This window comes from Mirounga angustirostris, unplaced genomic scaffold (genome assembly GCF_029215605.1).
Source record: "Mirounga angustirostris isolate CCGP_5_RB_7025 unplaced genomic scaffold, mMirAng1.0.hap1 SCAF_2, whole genome shotgun sequence".
NCBI classification, from domain to species: domain Eukaryota; kingdom Metazoa; phylum Chordata; class Mammalia; order Carnivora; family Phocidae; genus Mirounga; species Mirounga angustirostris.
Genome location: NW_026991710.1, coordinates 144,004,593 through 144,028,825, shown reverse-complemented (window position 1 = coordinate 144,028,825; position 24,233 = coordinate 144,004,593). Strand labels below are relative to the sequence as shown.

Here is a 24,233-nt window from a genome sequence, read left to right as displayed (position 1 = left end):
TTTTTAACTGTATTTTGAAAACTCACAAACTTTTTATTCATTTTTGAATTTGTATTTCAGTTTTGAAATTGCTACTGTACTGTATTAATTTTACTTCAATGCTGTTTAAAGAAGGTTCTTAGATATATTTGGTACAGAGTTCTGAGATAAGTTTCACTACTGGGAAACTATTGAGATTTTTCTATAATTAAATATAGTCCAAAATAATAAATGTGAGAGAAACCTTCTTGATAAGATTTGGAGTAGTAGTATAGATTTTACTTCTATTTAAAATAGTGAAGAATGTGATTTAGGTAGTAGTAAAATATGTAGCTATTTTTTCATTAGAGGGGAAGGTTTTATTTCATATTCTGCAACAAAGAAAACATTTAGAATAAGTCTAATTTTTAACTTTTTGAAATACTTAATGTTCAGAATTTCTGACTTTGCTATTTGTCCAAATTACTCAGGCAAAAGGGGCAGCTAGCTGTGGAAAGAGCTAAACAAGTAGAAGAGTTCCTACAACGAAAACGGGAAGCACGGCAAAATAAAGCTCGAGCTGAAGGACATATGGTACGATTTTTTTTTTTTGAGATTTTGAACATATTAATATTCAAAGTGAAGGTCTGGAACAAGGTAGGTATAAATGAATTCTAAATCTTTATGAACATTTAAACTTTACAGAGTATAAAGTTGTGATAATGTCTTTACCATATGTCTTCTGCCATATCTTATGCCAAGGTGAAATTCTATCGATGATTTGGTTAATTAGGAGTAAGTTCATAGCTGTAATCTTCCTTTAAAAAGAGAAGTAGAGAAAGCAACCTAGATATTTATATTAAAACAAATGAGTTTTTACATTGCTAGGTTTGTTTTTTCATACATGCTTTTGGTTTTAAATACTTTTAAGTAGCAAAGAATTTTAAAAGAAAAATGGGAAACATTTTGATAAATATAAGTGTAACTATGTATTTTCTCAAACACACATTAGAAGCAAAAGTATATTAAAACCTCCATTATGCCAGCTAACTTAATTAAGTCATGTATCCAAGAAGATATTAACAGTTTTTAGATAATCATTTTAGTAGTTAAAACTTAATAGTTTTGACTTGTAGAGGTGCACAAATGCCTTTTGACCTTTTGTCCACAGAACAACTGATGATTGTTTCTATCAGCACACCACACCATGAAGCATCCTGCTAACATAGAAAATAGGTCAATTATATGGTAGTGTACTTGGATTACATTTATAACTACTATAAGTTCATAAGTGGTATCTTTGTGAGTTAATTATTTCAATTGAGGATATTTTTCTTTGAAATAATGTCATCAAAATGTACTTATATTTTTTAATGGTTACCCTTTATATTTTTAACGCATGAATTTGTTTTTCTAATTTTGGAATTAATCTGTATTTGTATCCTTCCTGTAGATAGTAGAAGAGAACCTCCTGTGTTTTCTCTTACCCCATATCTCCAAAGTTAATAGCATCTGGAATTTTAGTTAGATTTTAATTTAAAATATTTTAAAACAATTATTAGACTTGTCAAGATTTATATATTTCTCTCCTCATCATTACATTCTACTATTCTGCCCTCACTTTATTTTTCTTTATGATGGAGAATATTCTCTGGCAATTCTTTTGGACAGAAACTTCCCAAGATATGTTGGGAATTGTCTTTATTTTGTCCTCATGCTTAAATGATAAGTTGTAGTAGTGGTCAGTTGGTGAATATACTTAGCATTTGTATGCCTGAAAAATTATTTTGCCTTCTTTTTTGAAAAATATTTTTGGTGAGTGTAATATTATAGGTTGAGATTTTTTTCTTTCTGTACTTTAAAGATGTTTCTCTAGTTATCTTCTGGCATGTCTGTTTCTGATAAGTTCACTGTCATTCTTATCTTTTTCCTATATATGTAATATGTCTTTTTTCTCTACTGACTTTTAACATTTTATCACTGGAAACAGTTTGATTACAGTGTAGCTTAGTGTAGTTTTCTTCATGTTTATTTTGTTGGGATTCACTGAGTTTCTTGGATCTGTGGATTTACAATTTTCATCAAGTTTGGAAGAATTTCACCTATTTATTAAAAAATATTTTTCTGTTCTCTCTCTGATTCTGAGACTCTCAGTACCCATTCACTAGACCATGTGATGCTCTTTCAACAGCTCATTGAGGATCTGTTCATTTTTTTTCACTCTCTTTTCTATTTTTCATTTTGGATAGCTTTTATTTCTGTATCTTCAGGTTCATTAATCTTGTCTTCTGCTTTGTCTAATCTGTTAATCCCATGCAAACATTGTATTTCTTTTTAATCTCAGAAAATTTTTTCATCTTGTATTTTTTATTTCTTAAAGTTTATTTGGGTCATTTTTATACTTTCCATTTCTCTCTTTATAATGTTTATGTTTTTCTCTACATTCTTGAATTTGAAGATAATAGCTGCTTTAATGACCTTTAATAATTCTGTTATCTTTGTCATTTCTGATTGATTTTTCTCTTCATTGCGGTCTTTTCCTACTTCTTCACATACCTCGTAATTTATGATTGGATGCCAGGTATTGTGTGTGTGTATAAAAATTTTGGATTTTTTCATATTTAAGTATGTTGGGGCTTTATTCTGGGATGCAGTTAAGTAACTAGGAAATGGTTTTGAGTCTTTCAGAGTTTGCTTTTAAGTTCTGCTAAGGCAGATCCAGAACAGCCTTAAGTCTAGAACTGATTTGGCCCCATTGCTTCAGCTACTGCTTCTTTTCTTTTTCTCCTTAAGAGAATGCCTATTAGAGGGATAGATTGGAACTTTCATCAAATGTCCTTTTGTCTGTACTTCTGTTTCACCCTTTTTATCCCTTTCTCATCCTTTTTATGCCTTTCTCTCTTACTGCTATATTTTAGAAATATTCCTAGGCCTGGTTTTTAGCTCACTAATATAGTCTTAAGTGTTGTCTACTCTATAGTTCAGCCCACCTAATGAGTTTCTTCTTTTGATTTAGAAACTTGTGTTTTCATGTCCATGAAATGTAATTCGTTTTCCCCTAAATCTCCTTAATCATATTCTCATTTTTCTGATAATACTACAGTTATTGCAAAATCTTGTTTTTAGTGTGCTATTATTGGTTTCCTCCGTTTTTGAGTTCTCTTATTTCACAGTGTTGGCATTCGTCAAACCTTGGTGTTCTTGACAGTATTCATATTTGGGAGTGGCTATTTTATTGTTCATTACCTTTGTTTGAATGACCTCCTGGTGAGATGGGAGAGTGTTACTGACCTGTCCCCTGCACAGTTTTCAGTGGGAGTAGAGAATGGATGGAACTGGTATTGATATTCTGTTAGGCAAATACCTCAACAGTTTATTTTCTGGGCTAAGGAGACTCTCATTCTTCTTCATTATAACCAGTCATTCAGAGGATTAGCTTGTCTTTTACCACTACGCCCTCTCTGGTCACTCCTATCTGAAGGTAACTAACTGCTTTCTGGCTTGTGGAGATGAGTAATGCAATGGAGGTAATCCTCTTACTGCAACCACTGTTGTCTGCTCCTAGACCTTCTCATGTTCTTAGCTTCCAACAAGTCTGAGAGCATGCTTAATGCTGCTCACATCTTCTGTGATAGTATTCTTTCTGACATGCTTTTGCTAGGGAAATTTCTCACTTAAAACTGATTTTGTATACTTTTCTTTATCTCTGGGTTCCTTATGTACTTGGGACTACCAAGAGTTTTGCTTGTTTTTGAGTGCTGATATGTATTCACTTAAAACAATTTTCTTCTAGGATTTTGCAAGAAGGGAAGCAATAGTGTCATGTTGCCATCTTACAAACAGAATTTAGTATTTTTTTTTTAAAGATTTTATTTATTTTTTTTTGACAGAGACACAGCGAGAGAGGGAGCACAAGCAGGGGGAGTGAGAGAGGGAGAAGCAGGCTTCCTGTGGAGTGGGGAGCCTGATGCAGGGCTCTGTGCCAGGACCCTGGGATCATGAACTGAGCTGAAGGCCGATGCTTAATGACTGAGCCACCCAGGCGCCTCCAGAATTTAGTATTTTTATTTTCTTATCATTAAAAAAAAACCCTTAAATACTTAGAGATCAGCAGTGCATTTTGACTGATTTTTTTATATGACCTTCCAAGATCCATTTTGTTAAACTATACAGAATTTCTTCATTCCCTAGATGACTAAGTGTATACATAAAACTTTACCTTAGAAAGATGTGGGTAAGAGTGGGAAGAATTTCTATTTTTCTATTTTATATTGGGTATTGCATCATATATTAAGTTTTGTCTATCTGCTAATTTAAAAACAAGGCAGTTAAACATTTTTGGGGTAGTAGGTTAATTAATTAAAGGTTACTTAATTAAAGCTTACTCAGATGTAGTTTGTCTCTAGAGTAATTTATCATCTTAATGTTGAATAAAAATATATACACTAGTAATGTGAGGCAATGAATAGAAGTGAGAGCTAAAGTTAACTGTTGGGAAGGCCTCACAGATTTTAAGTTTGAAGTTAGAACTTTTTTATAATGAGATAGAGGTACTATTTAAAGTTTGCCTCTCTGTATTAGTTTTCTATTGCTGTGTAACAAATTACCATAAACTTAGTAGCTTAAAGCAACACAAATTTATTACAGTTTCTGTGATCAGGAATCTGACATGTTTTAACTGGATTCTCAGCTCATGGTTTCATAAAGCTAAAATCATGGTGTCAGCCATCTGTGTCCTTATCTGAGGCTCAAGTAGGGCAAGATCTTCTTCACTGCTTAGAGTGTTGGTAGAATTCTTTTTCTTGCTGTTAAAGGATTGAGGTCTTCATTGTCTGACTACCTTTTGACCAGGGGTCCATCTCATTTCTAAGAGACCACTGTCAGGTCTTTGCCATGTGGCCCCCTTCATCTCAGCAACAGATAACTTTTTGTGCATCAAACCCCTCCCATGCTTCAAATTCCTGAAGCCACTTCTACACCCAGCAGGAGAAAACTCTGATATTAAAGAGCTCATGTGATATTACTTCACACCTGTCAAAATGGCTAGTGTCAAAATAAGAAATAGTGTTGGTGAGGACATGGAGGAAAGAGAGCCCTTGTGCTCTGAGCAGTAATGTAAATTGGTGCAGCCACTGTGGAAAATAGTATGGAAGTTCCTCATAAAATTAAAAATAGAAATACCAGCTGACTTAGCATTTCCATTTCTGGTTATTTACCCAAAATAAACAAAGATACTAATTCAAAAAGATATATGCACCCCTGTCTTTATTGCAGCGTTATTTACAATAGCCAAGATATGGAAGCAACCTAAGTATCCATTGATAGATGAATGAATAAAGAAGATATTGTATGTGTGTACACACACACACATACATGCGCATGCACACACACATACATGCACACTCATAGGAATACTACTCAGCCATGTAAAATAATGAAATCTTAACATGGATAGACCCAGAAGATGTTATGCTAAGTGAAATAAGTTAGGGAAAGACAATAAACTGTATGACTTCATTTAAATATGGAATCTAAAAAACAAAGTAGAAATGGACTCATAAATACAGAGAACAAATTGGTGGCTGCCAGAGGGGCAAAGGGTGAGAGGGTGAACAAAATAGGTGAAGGGGATTAAGTGGTACAAACTTCCAGTTATAAAATAAATAAGTGATGGGGATATAAATTATAGCATAGGATTTATAGTCAGTTATGTTGTAATAAGTATGTATAGTGACAGATGGTAACTAGACTTACTGTAGGATCATTTTGTAATGGAAATAGATGCTGAATCACTCAGTTGTACACCTGAAACTAATATAATATTGTATGTCAACATTACTTCAGTTTAAAAAAAAAGAAATAGCTCACAAATATCTCCTATCGATGAATAAATATGTAAACAAATAAATGGCTCATGTGATTGGTCAGGCCCACTGGATAATGTCTCTATTTTAATGTCAGTCATCCCATTTAACATCACCTAATTGTGTAGATAAAATCCATCATATATAAAGTGCTGGGGATTATATAGCATTTGTAAGCCTGGTGGAGCAGTAAGGGAAGCAAGAAACCTTGGAGCTTTTAAAATTCTGCCTATCACACTCCCTTTGCCTTTAATTTTAGAGACTACATCTGGGGACAGTAGACTAGGCTAGGTGAAGGAGCTCCTTTTAAGTGCTGTCTTTATCAACATGCTTGATAGGACAATATTCTACCCAGGTCTTCAAACAAGAACTTTTTTAGAAATTGGTTTTATTAATAGTTGCAATTTAAATACAATGAAAGTCACTACTCTTAAGTGTATAGCACAATGAGTATGGACAAAGTAGTCATGTAACCACTGCCGCAATCATGGTATAGCACTATCCCATCATCACTTAAGTTTTCTCATCTCACAATAAGAAAAACAAAATTTGTGGGCACCTGGGTGGCTCAGTTGGTTAAATGACTGCCTTCAGCCCAGGTCATGATCCTGGGGTCCTGGATCAAGTCCCGCATCGGGCTCCACCTGCTCTGTGGGGAGCCTGCTTCTCCCTCTGCCTCTGCTTGCCACTCCCCCTGCTTGTGCGTGCACACACTCTCTCTCTCTCTGTCAAATAAATAAATAAATCTTTAAAAAAAGATTTGTAACTGTATATGATGATTCATGCTAACCAAACTTCTTGTGATAATTATTTTTTCATATATACATATATCAGGTCATTATGTTGTACGCCTTGAATTGGTACAATGTTATGTGGTAATTATATTACAATAAAACTGGGGGAAGGGTTTTTTGCTGTCCCTTTGGAGTCAATCTGCCACCAACTATAGGAAACAACTGATGTGCTTCCTGTCACTATAGTTTTGTCTTTTTATTTTTATTTAATTAATTAATTTATTTATTTAAGATTTTTATTTGTGAGAGAGAATGAGCAGTGGGGAGAGGCAGAAGGGGGGAGAGAGAGAGATTGAGAGAAAGAGAAGCAGACTCACTGCTGAACAGGAATCCCATCGCAGGGCTCAGTCCCAGGACCTGGAGATCATGACCTGAGCTGAAGGCAGACGCTCAACCTACTGAGCCACCCGGGTGCCCCAGTTTTATCTTTTTAAAAATCTTATGCAGGGGGCAACTCTCTGGCTCAGTGGGAAGAGCATGTGACTCTTGATCTAGGGATCATGAGTTTGAGTACCATGTTGGGTGTAGAGATTACTTAAATAAAAATTTTTAAAAAGTAAAGATTTTATATTAATCTATCAATTATATAATATATAGTTTTTTAAAATTTTATTTTATTATGTTAGTTACCATACAGTACATCATTAGTTTTTGATGAAGTGTTCCATGATTCATTGTTTTCATATAGCACCCAGTGCTCCATGCAATCAATACATGCCCTCCTTAATACCCATCACTGGGCTAACCCATCCCCCCACCCATAATATATTAGTTTTTGAGGTTGATATATATCAGTAGTTTGTTCTTTTTTATTCCATATTGAGTCATATTCCATTGTGTGGATGTATCACAATTTGTTTATTCCTCAGTTGATGGACATTTGTGTAGTTTCTGAAAGAGATGCCTTTAAACTTGTTGGAATAATGTGAAAATTAAGTTCACAAACTTATATGCATACGTGTATAATTGGTTAGCCTGTCCTTCCTAGGGAGCCCTTCTTTCTGAATTGGCATATCCCTCCGTATTATGTGTAACTTAGCTAGTGACTATTTTTATATTCAGGCTTCTGAACATTGCTGAGGGAAATTAAAGTTCTGATGATTAATGTCAGATCAGATTTTGGTCTCTGGCTTCAGCCAAGCTGTCAGTCCTGCTAGCAATCCTTTTATATCTTCATGGTCAGTAGCCTCTCTCATTGTCCACTGTGGAAATTTTCTTCAATAATTTTACCCTTTATCTTTCTATGAAGATAATCATGATTTCATCATTATTTCACAGAGAAAATTGGGCTTACAAGGCCCACATTTCCTCACATTTTCTGTCCCTAAACTTATAGATTTCTAATTGTACCAAATTTTTCTTTGTTTTCTCTAGTCTTGGAGGACAGAACTTCCTCTATTCAAAAGTAATTTCTCCCATTCCATCCTATTTGATAGTTATACTACTAATTGTTAACATCTCATTTATTGGGTATTTGCTATATGTTAGTTGTCATTCTAAGTTCTTGTATTACTTCTAATCTCACAACAGTTCTCTGAGGTAGATTCTTTTACATTTGTATTTTACATCCTACTGAGGCATAAAGAAATTAACTAGATCAAGCTTTACAGCTGCTAAATGATAGAATAAGTATCTAAATTTCTGTAGTCTGGGGGCGCCTGGGTGGCTCAGTTGGGCATCTGCCTTTGGCTCAGATTGTGATCTTAGGGTCCTGAGATCGAGCCCTGTGTTGGGCTCCCTGTTCAGTGGGGAGTCTGCTTCTCCCTCTGCCCCTTTTCCTTCTGCCCCTGCTCGTGTGCTCGCTCTCTCTCTCTCTCTCCCTATCCCTCAAATAAATAAATAAAATCTTTTAAAAAAATAAATTTCTGTAGTTTGACTTTAGAGCCCACACTTTCATCTGTTTACTTAAGGGCCTTCTTGCCCTTGCTATTCCTTCATTCCTAATGTTCCAGGTTTTCTTAAGTCATTTCTGTCTATAGAAATTCCTTTAGCAGTTCTTTTGGATCAGGCCTGCTAGCTATAAATCTTCTTATTTCTGATGTAGTATTTTGGGTTGACAGTTCATTTCTTTTAACATTGAAAACATGTTACTTCTCTTTCTCCTATGTAGTTTGTATGTATGTATGTATTTATTTATTTGTTTGTTTGTTTGTTTGACAGAGAGAGACACAGCGAGAGAGGGAACACAAGCAGGGGGAGTGGGAGAGGGAGAAGCAGGCTTCCTGTGGAGCAGGAGCCCGATGTGGGACTCGATCCCAGGACCCTAGGATCATGACCTGAGCCAAAGGCAGATGCTTAACAACTGAGCCACCAGGCGCCCCTGTCCTATGTAGTTTTTAAGGAGAAATCCTCACCCACTCAAATTATTTTTCTCCTATAAGTAATGTCTCATTTTTCTCTGGATGCTTTAAAATTTTTTTTGCTTGTCTTTAGTTTCAGCACTGTAAATTGTCTTTGGCATGGATTTCTTTAGGTTTATTCTGTTGGTAGTTTGCTAAGTTTCTTGAACTTGTAGATTTATGCCTTATGCCATTTTTGAGCCATTGCTTCTTCAGGTATTTTTTTTTTTTTTTAGCACTGTATTCTTTTCTTCTCTGGGTCTCTGATGACATGAATGTTAGATCTTTGTTCTTGTTTCAACAGTTCGTGAAGCTCTGTTCAGTTTTTTCCAGTTTCTTTTCTGTTACTCAGATTGGATAATTTCTATCCTGATTTGAGGTTTTCTTACTCTTGCCCCTTTCATTGTCATTTTGCTTGTTTGACTCATCAAGTGCGTGTTTTTTATTTTGGCAGTTGTATGTTTCATTTCTTGTGTTTCCATTTGGTTTTCTTTATCTTTTATTCCTTTGCTAATACTTTCTATTTTAACCTTTTTCACCACTGTTCATGATACTTTTCAAGCACTTTTATAATAGTTTCTTTAAAATTTTTTGTCATATAATGAGCACTGGGTGTTATATGTAAGTGATGAATCACTTAATTCTACTCCTGAAACCAGTATTACACTATATGTTAAGTAACTAGAATTTAAATAAAAATTTTGAAAAATGTTTTTGTCAGGTAATTATATCATCTGTGTCATCTAATCATAATCTGCTTTTTGTATATTCCCAAGTAAATTGAGATTTTTGTGGTTCTTCATATGCTAATTTTGGATTGTATCCTGAGCATTTGGAATATTACAGTATTACTCTGGATTTTATTTAAATCATACAGAGATTGTTGATTGTATTTGTTTTAGCAGACAATTGACCTATCAGGCCCAGGCTACAAGTTCCTACTTTTCTGTTGTGTCCTACAGTTCTGGCTAACTTATTTTCTCAAAGTCTTATAGTGCCCTTCAGATTCGTCCTACAGTGTGGTCTGTCTGAGATCTGGGTAGAAGTCTAGCTGTTAGCTCTATTTTCAAAGTCTTTGGTGTGCAGAACAGGATTATATCCATACATACATAGGTTATCAGTAAGCCCAGGACTTTATAAACAACTTAGGAGGTCATTTTCCTGAGCTCCGCCCAGTCTGCCATTGACTTGATGCTTTTCTACTCCCTGGGGCTCTACTTTTCAGTCTTCTAGATATAAGCCTCCTATCTAGGATTTCATCACTTCTGAAGCCAGGGTGGTGGGGAGGGGGGTGATGACGGAGAAGGGAGAGGGAAAAAAAGCAATAGGTTTTGGCTCTGCCTTTTTGGCATTTAAGTGTCACAGACAAAAGTTCTCCTCCTTCAGAGTTTGCTTCCTATAAGCTCCCCATTGCTGTCTCAGCAGCCACCACAGCAGTGAGTTTTCCTGCAGGCTACAGCACAAAAGAAAGTTAAAAAGGAGAGAGAAAGAAAAAAAAAGGGGAGATTTCCTCCTTTCTCCTCCTTACTTTCTCAAGTTTTCCAAAGAGTTCCCTCTGCTCCATAAGCCAGAACTGGAAGTTTGTTTCTTTTCTGTTCTTTCTTTCTTTCTTTTTTTAACCTGTCATCACCAGAGTGCTCAATTCCAGGTTTTTGACCAAAGTTAGGTTTAGGCCAGAAGATACCATAGTTTAAAAAAAAAACTACGGACTCACCACATACTTGGTGGTGGTAGTTTGAGTTTTGGTGTTCTCTAATTTGCCTGCTGCTATTTACTTTTCAGAATCCTCAAATGTTCTGTCTAGATTTTATAATTCCATTCAGTGGGAGAGGAGAGGTAGCATGTGCTCATTTCATCTTGCCCAGAACTGGAGCTTTGTGATACTCATTCTTAGTATGTTCAAAACTAAATGCATTTAATTATTTTCAAACCTAATGCCCTTGCTGTATTACCCCATCTTACTATAAAGAATCACTATTAAAGATGGCTTGACTTTGAGGTTTTGGTTTGAGTTACTGGGAAGTCAAGTGATCTTTCAGAATCATCCCTCTTGTCACTGGCCCACCCAACTCATATCCATCCAATCAGTGACCAAATCACATGTTTTCTATCTTCTGATTATCTTGTATCCTCATTTCTATTTTTATTATTTCTGCCCTAGTTGAAATTCTCATCTCTTGCTACTCTTTTCATCTCTTTACTTCTAATCTTGGATCTTTATTTGCTTTTTTAAAGTTTTATTCATTTATTTGAGAGAGAGAGATCATGAGCAGGGGGGAGAAGTAGAGGGAGAGGCAGACTCCCCACTGAGCAAGGAGCCCGATGCAGGACTCAATCCCAGGACCCTGAGATCATGACCTGAGCTGAAGGCAGACTCTCAACTGACTGAGCCACCCAGGCGCCCTAATCCTGGATCTTTCAAATGCATCTTTTACTTGAGCTGGCTGCCACAGTGATCTTTCCAAAGCAAAATTGAATGCATTGCTCATTTGCTTAAAGTTATTCAGTGGTTCTTTATTGCCTGGAGGGTAAATGAAAACTTCTTTAGCTTAGCTGAAATTTTCCATCCTTTGGCTTTCTTACTGCTCTTGATTTCCCTCTCTCTTACTTTCTTCACCTCTTAAACTTCAGCAGTACCAAAGCAATTTTTTTTTTTACCAGATATCCCATCTCCCTTATCTTTTTGGAGAGAGTTCATAGTATCTTTCTGTTGCCTTGTTGGCTTGGGCACTATTGCAGAGGATGTGGGAGAGATTCAGTGGGGAAGAGTAAATTGGTTTCCTGCTGTGAGGGGGAAGATGATTAACTATAGAAATAATTACCATTGTTATGTACAGTGTGTTATAAAGCTTACAAAAAGCTTTCTGATTTTTCTGGCCTTCATTTATCTTCCTAAGAAAGGAGTTTATCAGCTCTAATAATTAGGCTTAGGGAGGAGAGAGTAGGAGAGGACTATGGTAACATCTCAAGAAGTACTTCAGCGTCTACCTTGAAAACACAATCAGAAATCTGTGGGAACACTCATTCATAGTGCTGTCACTCAATCCTGTGTCATGTAGGAAGACTCTCCTTAGCCCAGCATTGTTGATATTGGAAAAAGATCACTTAAAGTAAGTCTAACTAATATAGAGATCCACATTTGGAGTAAAGGTTGGGATTTTACCTTGAAAAATACAATTTAAAAATTGTCTTGGGTATTATATGTAAGTGATAAATCACTAAATTCTACTTCTGAAACCAATATTATACTATATGTTAACTAACTAGAATTTAAATAAAAACTTGAAACTAAGCAAAACAATAAATAAATAGAGAACCTGGAAATACATTCAAGAGACATGTGAAGAAATACTCCTACATCTGTGTGATGTTTAATGACATGGCTTTTGTTGTTTTACCTATTCCATCTTGAGATATAATAAAAATTTATTTTTCTATAAAAAATAATTATACTTTTATCAGAATTTTGGCTATATTTAAGTCTATATTAATTTGAAAGTAATTAATTTAGGGAGGATTGCAATTTTTCTGATAGAATTATGTAATGAATACTGTATGTGTTTTATCAAATCCAAGATACAACTGTAAGGCATATTATTATTGTACGTATGACTAAAAGAGAAAAAGTGTTGCCAGTTTAATTGATAACAGTACTTTTTGTTACTTAACTTTTATACTTGCTTTTAGATTTATTTTTTTTATAAAATAACTTTCAGATTTATGTTTTAATTATATCATTCTTGTGAGTCCATAAAAAGGAAAATATGAATGAAATAAGCTGATAAAGGTATTCATTCCTAAATCTACTTCACATTTATAATTTGACTTTCTGGTCATTTTTTTTAAATTTTATTTTATTATGTTAATTTTATTTGTTATGTTTATTTATTGTTATACAATACATCATTAGTTTTTAATGTAGTGATCCACCATTCATTGTTGTCATATCTGGTCATTTCTTTATTTCTTTCTTTATTTAAGATTTTGCTTTTCGTTAGAGAGAGAGCACGCGTGCAGGCAAGCAGGGGGAGTGGCAGGCAGAGGGAGAAGCAGGCTCCCCACTGAGCAAGGATACCGATGTGGACCCAGGACCCCGGGATCATGACCTAAGCTGAAGGCAGACGCTTAACTGACTGAGCCACCCAGGTGTCCCGTCATTTCTTTTTTAAATTAGGGTCGTTGATGTTCATGTTTTCTCAAGTAATATTATCCTCTATGACACCAAGTGCATTGAGATTTCAACATTTCTTAAGAGTACTCCAGTTTTGTCTCTTGGATTTTCTCTCAAGGAGTTAACACCAGTCTGCAAGTTTTATTGCTTGCATTTTCTTGTTCTTATTAAAAGAACTTAATGGAAGGTTTTCAACAACTAGCAGGGGTCATGTTTCCTTTTGAACAAGCCCGTAAGTGATTTCTTATATCAAAACTTTAAGGGGTTACAGTTGTCCAGTTATGACACCAAGGAAGAAAAACTAACAAAATTTAGACATCCCTCAGGCATAACATATTTATGTTACAACTGATTTCTGGCCCACAGTTGAGGAGATTATAACAGAGTATAAGATGCCATTGACTATAAGATGTACCGCATTTCAGAGATATTAAAATGTTAAAAATTATTCATATTAGAATTGATGAAAGATGGTGCACCCTTCACTTCATGATTTTACATGTACTTTTATAATATAAAAGAGAACCACTTTTTAAAAATGGCTGAGGGCACCTGGGTGGCTCAGTTGGTTAAGCGACTGCGTTGGGCTCAGGTCGTGATCCTAGAGTCCCGGGATCGAGTCCCGCATCGGGCTCCCTGCTCGGCAGGGAGTCTGCTTCTCCCTCTGACCCTCCCCCCTCTCATGCTCTCTCTCTCATTCTCTCTCTCTCTCAAATAAATAAAATCTTTAAAAAATAAAAAATAAAAAAATAAAAAATAAAAATGGCTGAGACTTTGACAGTTTTCTAAAGATCATTTCTTAATTTTTTAATAACCAAAATATTTTGAGGAATCAACATTATAATTCTTTGCAGTTTTCTTTTATTCATTTAATTTGTCCTGTCATATGTATAGATGATTTTGCATCTGATTTGAACAATTTTACAATATCACTGTCATCATCTTTATGAAATCCTTCATCTTTGGCAAGATTTGCAATTTCCATTGTCATTCATTTTGTATAACATCCAACAGTCAGGGAGAGATTGACCAACAGAGACCTTGATGTGATGAATGTGAATAGAAACTGGTGTTAAGTGGGGATGGAATAATACCTAGGAACTAATTTTATAGTGGTCATTTGGGGCTGTGACTCTTACTTACTTCTCAAATTCAACATTGTAACTAGTTAAATCTTTATGTAACTATACCTAGAGCACAGTACAATAATGAATATTTATGATAACTCTGACTCTTCAAGAAAAAAAATTAACATCAGTGATTTAAGGCAGCAGTATTTATTGATAAATATTAATAGTCACCATTTGTACAGCTTGAAAATGTACATACATTTATCCTGTGGTTTATCCTTATAACCATTTAAAATCTCCATTTTTCTGATGAAGAGAAGCAGTTTTAAAGAGGTTGTGACACATGCAGGTCTCAAACCTAATAAGTGTTTTCTGATACTTTAACAAATCACTTTATAAATAAACAAATCTGAACAGTTAAGATTAAGTTCTGAGTCTTAAAAATTAATCCTTTGGAATTGGAAAACTGCTGTAAATTATTTGCTCAGTATGTTTTATTAAGTGCTTTGGGAAATCATAATGAATTATAACATTGTTTCTGTGGCAAAAGGAAATTGAAGTCCCTGACTTATAAGCATTTGGAACATAAATAATTTTTAGGTTGAAATTTAAAGAAAATGTGGATTTCAAAATAATTTTTATGCTTGTATATGAATTCAAAATTTCCCTGTTTGGGTCACTGAAATTTTCAAAAAATAAAAAATGAAATCTTCAAAAGTCAGGGAAACTAACAAGGAAGACTTCAGCCAAATGGTTTGCTTTCTTCTAAACAGTATGAATAAAAAGTAAAGTAACTGAGAGTCTAATCCTGACAATAATTCTTTGGATAGGAATTATTATTCCAAAGTTACAGGTTTTGAAACCAGCTCAGAGTCCTTAGTACTCTGCCTAGGATCACATAGTATACAGAGGCAGGATGTAAGCCCAGTGTGTGACTTTGGAGATTATGCTTTTAGCTATTTTACTATTGCTCTTTGTTTCTTTTTAAATCTCATATTAGTATTTGCTTTAATTTAGGTAAAACTTGTAGACATGATAATTTTGTAGAGCAGGTGTAGATAAACTTTTTCTGTAAAAGGGCAAATAGTAAATATTTCAGGCCTTACAGTCCATATTGTGTCCTACAAAACAAATGGGTGTGGCTGTGTTCTAGAAAAACTGTATTCACAAAAACAGGCAGCAAGCTAGATGTGAGCTGGGTATTATAGTTTGCTGATTCTTTTTAAAAAGTATCATAAGAGCAAGTTAGTTCTTCAATACTAAGTTGTTTATTTAAAAAAATTTTTCAGTTCTCTAAAAAGTATTGTCTTATCCTTCTAAAATAAAATGTTTGGTACAAAGAAAAGAATATATGTAATATATGTGTAAATTATGAAACAAAATATTATACTCAGGAGGGTAGAGCACTAATAAGTTCAGTCTATATACTGCTCTCTAATCTAGGGATTGGCAAATGTTTTTTTATGAAGGGCTGGATAATAAATATTTTAAGCTTTATTAGCCATAAGGTCTCTGTCATTACTACAAACTTCATTGTGACACGAAAGTAACCATAGACACTGTAAATGAATGAGTGTGGCTGAGTTCCAATAAAACTTTATGAACACTGAAATTTGAATTTCTTATAATTTACATTTGTTCATGAAATATTCTCTTTATTTTTTTTCACCATTTAAAAATATGAAAAACCATTCTTAGCTTATGGTCCATACAAAAATAGGTGGCAAAGTGGATTTAGCCTGTGAACTGTAGTTTGCAATCTCATGTCCTAACCTTTTTTTCTGCCTTCTCCCAGAGGTGCCCATTATCCTGATTTTTGAATTTATCGTTACTGTGGATTTTTTAAAATACTTTTTTTCCACCTATGTATATGCACCTACACAGTGTAGTATTCTATTTTACTTTAGAGCATTATAAAAATTATAGTGTAGGGATGCCTGGGTGGCTCAGTCAGTTAAGCATCTGCCTTCAGCTCAGGTCATGATCTCAGGGTCCTGGGATTGAGTCTGCATCGGGCTCCTTGCTCAGCGGGGAGCCTGCTTCTCCTTCTTCCTCTGCCTGCCACTCCTGCCTGCTTGTGCATGCTCTCTCTCTGTCAAATAAATAAAATCTTTTTAAAAAAAACAAACTATACTGTATATAGACTGGGACTTGTTTTTTTTCATTCAACATTATTTTTCTAAGATTCATTTATGTAGTTGAGTATAGTTGTATAATATTTTTTGTGTGGATATTACCACAGTTATTAATTCTCCTGACAGTAGGTATTTATTTAGTTGGGTATGAGTTCTGCTTTGAACATTCTTGTACATGTTTCTTGGTACACATGTGCAAGAATTTTTCTTGGTTATCAGTTTTCCTCTGTTGAGTAACTTAGAAAAACTGAATTATTTCCCTTGAGAAATGTTATTTCTTATTAACTCATCTTAAATCATTCTGTATTTACTTATACTAATGGAAAAATGCCTTAAAAATGTGAAGTTAAGTGTTAAACATTTCATTCATTCATTTATTTAATATTACACAAACTTTATTGACTGTTTTGTGCCAGCAACATTTTGTAAGATAAGCAATAAATAGTTAAACCAACAAATAATAACAGCAGCTGCTTAGTGAAAGCTTAGTATGCCAGGCATTATGTTAAGTATTTTATATACATTATCTGTGTATTAGTCCTCTAGGGATGCTATAACAAAATACCACAAACCAAGTAGCTTAAACAGCAGAAATTTATTAGCTCACAGTTCTGGAGGGTAAAAGTCCAAGATCAGCATGTCTATAGGGTAGGTTCCTTCTGAGGGCTGCAAGATAGAATCATCCATGCCTCTTCCCTATCGTCTGGTGGTTGGCTGGCAATCTTTAGCATTCCTTGATATTAGAATCATTACCCTGATCTGCCTGCATTTCACATAGTGTTCTCCCTGTGTGTGAGTCTGCTCCAAATTTCCCCTTTTTATAAGGACATTAGTTGTATTGTATTAGAATCCACTCTAATGATATAATTTTAACTTGATAAATATTCTATTTCCAAATAAGTTCAAATTCTTGGGTACTAGGGGTTAGGACTTCAACATACAGATTTTAGAAGAACAGTTCAACCCATAACAGTCTCTTTTAGACTTTACAACAGTCCCATGTAACTGTCAAACCTTAATGATACTGGTCCTATCATAGAGTATACTGCATTACAAAAACCCTAGCTACTAAAAAGTAACTTAAGCACAGTTCCAAAACAAGATGACATAAACCCTCTTTTCCCTGCTTCTCCCTTCTAAATAGAATTAAATACCCTGGGAACTAGTTAACATACAACTGTAGTAGGATTCTATATGCTAGAAAGAAGATGAACTAACTAGAGACCTCAGGACTTAAGAAATAGTGTGGTTCCCTGGGGTTTTTTTAATCTCCCATATATTGTGGGCTGGGTGTTGGCCATGCTTGCCTCCCAGATCCACCACAGACAAAAAAAGCAAAAACAAAAACCAAAAGCCTGCTCTCACTTGCCAAATTACTGGGAAAGTGGAATCTCAGGATCTGCTAAGTGGGATCCTCTTGTAAGCTGTGGGCAACAATGAAGCCTCAAGCTGCCCCAATCTCATTCCACAACTAGAGCATGGGCAGGTGACTTGGAGGGCAGTTTGACCCATCAGTGGCAACAAAGCCTTGGACAATCCCAGTTCCACTCAACAACTAGGGCACTAGCAGGTGATTCCATTTATCCACAACAGAGTAGCAGCCATGAGGCCTTTGTATCTCTGTGCCCTCCACCTAGCAACATAAGAAGACCCAGACCAAGTGTCATCTGCCTCCCACTCTCAGGAGATCTTCCAATAACAGCAGGTGGCTCAGGGAGGCAACTTTCATTCTCACAAGATAGCACCAGGAGAGACTGAGCAGGAGCACCATCAGCACCAGAACAGTGAAGCAGATTAGAATAATATTACAAGGGTTCAGGAAAGCAAACTGTCATCAGACCTAAAGCCCACAAAAGTAGGCCAAAACCTAAATGCTAATCCTAAATGGAGTTTTTGCCTGCTAAAATTGAAGGTATAAAGAGTTCTCAAATAATTAAAGTATTCAGGACATAATAAAAAAACACTTGTCATACCAAGAACCCAGAAAACCACAACCTGGATGAGTAAGGCCACAACGCTACCACTGTTATCAAGATGAATTACGTATTGGAATTATCTGACGAAGATTTTATTTTATTTTTTATTTTTTTAAAGATTTTATTTATTTATTTGACAGAATAAGAGAGAGAGCACATGAGAGGGGGGAGGGTCAGAGGGAGAAGCAGACCCCCTGGTGAGCAGGGAGCCCGATGCGGGACTCGATCCTGGGACTCTAGGACCATGACCTGAGCTGAAGGCAGTCGCTTAACCAACTGAGCCACCCAGGCGCCCTGATGAAGATTTTAAAGCTGCTTCAAACAAATGCTTCAGCAAGCAATTAAAACTCTTTTGAATGAATGTAAAAAAAAGGAAAATCTCAGTGAAGAAACAGAAGTTATAAAAAAATAACCAAATGAACATTATATAATTGGAAGATATAATAACCAAAATTTAAAATTCACTGGATAGATTCAGTGGTAGAGTGGAGATGACAGAAGAAAATGTTTCAGTCTTAAGGATCTGTGGAACAATAAGAAGAGATTTAACATTTCTATCGTTGGAGCCCAAAGGACAAGAGAAAGGTTTGGGACTGAGAAAGCTATTTGAAGAAATAATAGCTGAAAACTTTCTACATTTGGCAAGGGACATAAACCTACAGATGTAAGAAGCTCACCAAGCCTGCAACTAGGATAAACAAAGAAATCTTCACCAAGCAGTATTATTAAATTTCTGAAAGTAAAAGACAAAGCAATTTTTTAAATATTGATAGAGAAATGACATATTACCTATAAAGCAGCACCAATTTGGATGACATCAGATCCCTCATCTGAAACTATGGAGTACAAAAGGAAATGACAGCATTTTTCAAGTGCCAAAGGAAAAGAACTGTCAATCCTGAATCCTTTATCTGATTAAACTGTCCTTCGAGAATGAAGGGGAAATAAAGACATTCTCAAAGTAAACTAAAAGAATCTCTTGTTAACAGAGCAAGTACAATTGCTAAGGACAAAGAGACAAAGAAAGATATTATATAATAATAGAATCATTCCTGTAAGAAGTTATTTCAGTCTTAAATGGGTATATGCCAAACAATGGACTTTCAAAATATATAAAGTGGAAACAGCTGAAAGGATAAATCCACAAGTATAGTTTGGGACTTCAACACCCTACTTCTCAGTGATTGATAGAACTGCTAGACAGAAATTAGCAATGATACAGAATAGCTAAGCACCATCACAAGCTACCAAGTTCTAATTTACACTTGGTAGATCATTCTACCCAACGATAGCACAATATACATTTTTTTTTTTTAAGTGGAAATGAGTTAACATGCAATGAGACATTCACCAAGACAGACTATATACTGGATCATAAAACCTTCAGGAATTCAGAAGAATCAAAATTACACAGAGTATAATCTTTGAACATCATGGAGCCAAACTAGAAATCTATAATAGATGACAGGAAAAATCTACAAACAGTTGAAAATTAAAACACTTATAATAAGATGGGGTCAAATAGGAAATCTAAAAGGAAACTTAAAAATACATAGAACTGAATGAAAATAGACACAGAACATATTAAAATTTGTGAGATTCAGCTAAAGCACTGCTCTGAAGGAAATTTATAGCACTGGATGCTTAGAAAAGAAGAAAGGCCTCAAATCAGCACTCTTAAGTTCCTACCTCAAGATGCTGGACAAAAGAAGAGCAAAATAAACCCAAAGCAAGCAGAATGGAGGAAATCATTAAAAGCAGAAATGAAATTGAAAATGGGAAAACTATTGAGAAATTTTCTAATGAAACAGAAAGCTGGTTCTTAGAAAAAAATTGAATGAAATTGATAATCTCTACAACAATAAAAACAAAGATGACATAAATCACCCATATCAGGAATAAAACAAGGAATATTACTACAGCTCTTTTAGGAAAAAGATAATAACAAGTACCTTGACACTCAGAAATTCAACACCTTAGAAGAAATAGACCAACTCTTTTAAAACTACAGACTACCAAATTGGAATAGGTACCTTAAATAGCCCTGTAACTTTTAAAAATTGAATTTGTGATTTAAGAGCTATCAAAAAAAAAAAAAAGAAAAGAAATCTCCAGGCGTACCTGGTTTCACTGGAGAATTTTACCAAACATTCAAAGAAGAATTAACATCAATTTGATACAATGATACAGTCTTTTAGGAAATAGAAACAGAAAGAATATTTCCCAACTCATTTTGAGGCCTGTATTACCCTGATACCCAAGCTAGACAAAGCACAAAAAAGAAAAGTACAGACCTAATATATCTCATGAACCTAGGTGCAAAAATCTGTAATAAAGTTTTGGTGACTCTAATCCAAACATGACCAAGTGGTATTTAGTGTGGAAATGCAAATCATGTTTCAATATTAGAAAATCAGTGTGATCCACAATCTCAATAAGAGGAAAAATCATATAATCATATCAATTGATGCAGAAAATCTTTTGACAAAGTTCATGACAAAAACTGTCAGTAAACTAGAAATAAAGGGGCACACCCTCAACTTTATAATAGGCATCTACAAAAAAAGAAAAAAACTAAATCTAACTTCATATAGATAAAAGCTAAATGCTCTTCCTCTACAGTTGGGAAAAAGGGAAGATACATTAGCTCTCACCACTCAAATCACAACATTGTACTGGAAGTTCTGGTTACTACAGTAAGGCAAGAAAGAGAAATAAAAGGCATACGGAGTTGAAAAGAAGGAAGGAATAAAATGATTGCTATTTCCAGTTGACATGATTATATGCTTAGAAAATCCCAAGAACTACAAAAACTCTCCTAGAACTAAAAAGTGAGTTATAGTTAATAGGATACAAGATTCAATACATACCATGAACAGGTGTATAAAAATATAATACCATTTGCAGTTGCTTCCAAAAAATGAAAAAAAATTAATAAGACATGCAAGATTTATGCAATTAAAATGACAATATGTTGATGAAATCAAAGAAGACCTAAATACTTGGAGAATCATACCATGTTCATGAATTGGAAGACTCAATGTAGTAAAAATGGCAAGTTGTCCTAAATTGATCTATGTTTAGTGCAATTCCTAGTAAAATCTCAGAAACATTTTTTATAGATATAGACAAACTTATTCTAAAATGTATATGGAATGAGAAAGGTCTTAAAATAGCCAAAACAGTTTTGAAGAATTAAGTGGGAAGAATGACTCTTCCTTATATTAAGGCTTACTTACAGCTGTAGAAATCAAAACAGTATAGTACTAGTGGAGGGATAGATACATAGATTAATGGAACAGTATGGAAAATCCACAAATAGATCTATAATTATATGCCCCACTGATTCTTGAAAAAGAAGCAAAAGCAATTCATGGAGGATGGATTGCCTTTTCAGTATGAGTGCTCGAGAAATTGGACTTCCATTCATAGGCAAAAATATGAACCTTGACCTAAACCTCACACCTTATAAAAGAATTAAAAGAGATCATTCACTCTAGGGGAAAACATAAAATTGTAAAACTTTTAGAAGGAGAAAATTTCAGCCCTTAGACTAGACAAAGAGTTCTTAGACTTGGTGTCAAATAAAAGGAAAATGTTATAAACTGGACTTCATCGGAATTAAAAACTTTTGGGGCACCTGGGTGGCTCAGTTGTTAAGCACCTGCCTTCGGCTCAGGTCATGATCCCGAGGTCCTGGGATCGAGCCCCGCATTGGGCTCCCTGCTCAGCGGGAAGCCTGCTTCTCCCTCTCCCACTCCCCCTGCTTGTGTTCCCACTCTTGTTGTGTCTCTGTCAAATAAATAAATAAAATATTTTTTTAAAAAAAATTAAAAACATTTGTTCTGCCAAAGATCTTGTTAAGAGGAAGAAAATACAGATTACACATTGGGAGAAAGTATTTGTAAACCCCATATTCAACAAAGGGCTTGTAGGTAGAACACATAAAGAATCACCAAAACTCAACATTAAAAACACTGAGAATCCAATTAGAAAATGGGCAAAAGACTGGCTAAACATTTCATCAAAGAGGATATACATATAGCAGATAACATCATTGGCTATGTGGGAATTGCAAATTAAAACCACATTAATGTATCATTACACACCTATCAGAGTGACTAAAATTAAAATGATAAAAACCAAGTGCTGGTGATGATGTGGAGAAACTGGATCATCCATTGTTGGTAAGAATGTAAAGTGATACAGCCATTCTGCAAAATAGTTTGACGGTCCCCTTTAAAACTAAAAATGGACTTACCATAGGTAATTCTACTCTTGGCACCTATGTCCCAGAGTAAAGAAAATGATTTCACTCAGACACTTGTACATGAATTTTCTTAGCAACTTTAACTCTTAATACCCAAAAAGTTGAAACTACCCAGTGTCCTTCAGTGAGTGAATGAATGAACAAATTATGGCGCATCCATACCATGGAATATTACTTAGCAGTAAAATAGAAAAACCATTGATTTATGCATCCAATACCTTGAATGGACTGCAAGGAATAATACCAAGTAAACACAGTCCATCTCAAATGGATACGTACTGTATGATTCCAATATGTAAATTTTGTGAAGTATAAAGATGGAGAACATATTAGTAGTTGAAAGGTGTTAGGTATGGGAGTAGTGAATATGGCTGTGAAGTGTATAGTAATAATACAACTGAGTATCTTGGTGGTGGTTACATAAAGTTATATGTGTGACAAAATTGCATTAATACAGATACACAATATGTGCATGTATAACTGCTGGAATCAGTTTCCTGGCTTTGATAGTGTACTGTAGTTATGCAAGATGATAAAATTGGGAGAGGCTGGATGAAGGGTCCATGAAAACTCCCTGTACATTTTACCTTTCTGTGAATCTGTAATATTTCAAACTGAAATGTTAAAAAAAAAAAATTGCTTCAAAGTAACTCAGATTTTTCTACTTAAAGTTGTCAAATACCATGAAAGGAAGATATAGTCTATAGTGATACTCAGATCTCCTCCACCCACTCTTCTGTAACTGTAGATATTTCCATTCATCTTTTCATAGTTCACCTCACATCTTTGCTCAGCCTTGCCTATTTCTTGTTTTCCTTCACCTTCCCACTCTCTGACTCATACCTCAAAAGCTTATGGAACTAATAAGCTAATGCCAAGATCCCTTTGAAGAGGGGAAGAAACTGAGTGGGCAGTAGCCTTTGGTCAGGCTCCAAGAAGAGACAGGCAGAGCACATTCATATAATAATACTTTTTATTCTGACATACCCACAAAGTAGGCAGTATTTTTGTGCCCAAACTTACAGCAGTTTAAGTAATTTTGCTGAAGGTCAGCAATGGTTAGGTGACATTGACAAATGTGTGAACTGACAGAATTTGAAGTCTTTCATAGTCCATGTTCTTAACCATCATGGTATACTGCCTGTCCACCATTATAATACACTGATGTGCACTACTGCAGACTGTATATATAAAAATGGTATGGCATGTCACACTTAACTGACTGGAGGAGGTATGAGCAAGGCTTTCTCCATGGGTGAAATGTTTGATTTGCATTTTGAAAGATGAGTAGAGTTAGCCATTTTAAGAAGATGAGTGAAATCATGGCATAGTGTATAAACCACAAGGAGTTGTCATGGCTAGAATATAGGCATTGGTAGAGATGAGAATAGATACGGCTAGGTCACAAATGGCCTTATCTGCCATGCAACAGAATAGGATGTATTCTATATTCATATATTATGAAGATAATGGGAACCACTGAAAGATTTATGTGGGCTTTGATGTGAAAGAAACTGTTAAAAAGGTTACTCTACATTGTAGAGAATAGAATGGGGTAAGGAATAGACTAAGAGGTATAATGATAAATTAGGAAACTCTTGGAAAGTCAGAAGTCAAGAGAAGAGAGCATGAACTAAAGGGCAGAAACTAAAGGGA

At 34.9% G+C, this 24,233-nt stretch overlaps 1 protein-coding gene across 13 annotated transcripts in view; it reads left to right on the top strand.

Moving 5' to 3' along the window:
- Positions 1–24,233, top strand: part of NEK1 (NIMA related kinase 1) — a 326,908-nt gene that overhangs the window by 96,383 nt on the left and 206,292 nt on the right. For all 13 annotated transcript variants that reach the window (XM_064585281.1, XM_064585280.1, XM_064585272.1 and 10 more), the window contains one exon: positions 450–552. In XM_064585281.1, coding sequence (XP_064441351.1) covers positions 450–552 — 103 coding nt within the window. The remainder of the gene's footprint in view (positions 1–449; positions 553–24,233) is intronic.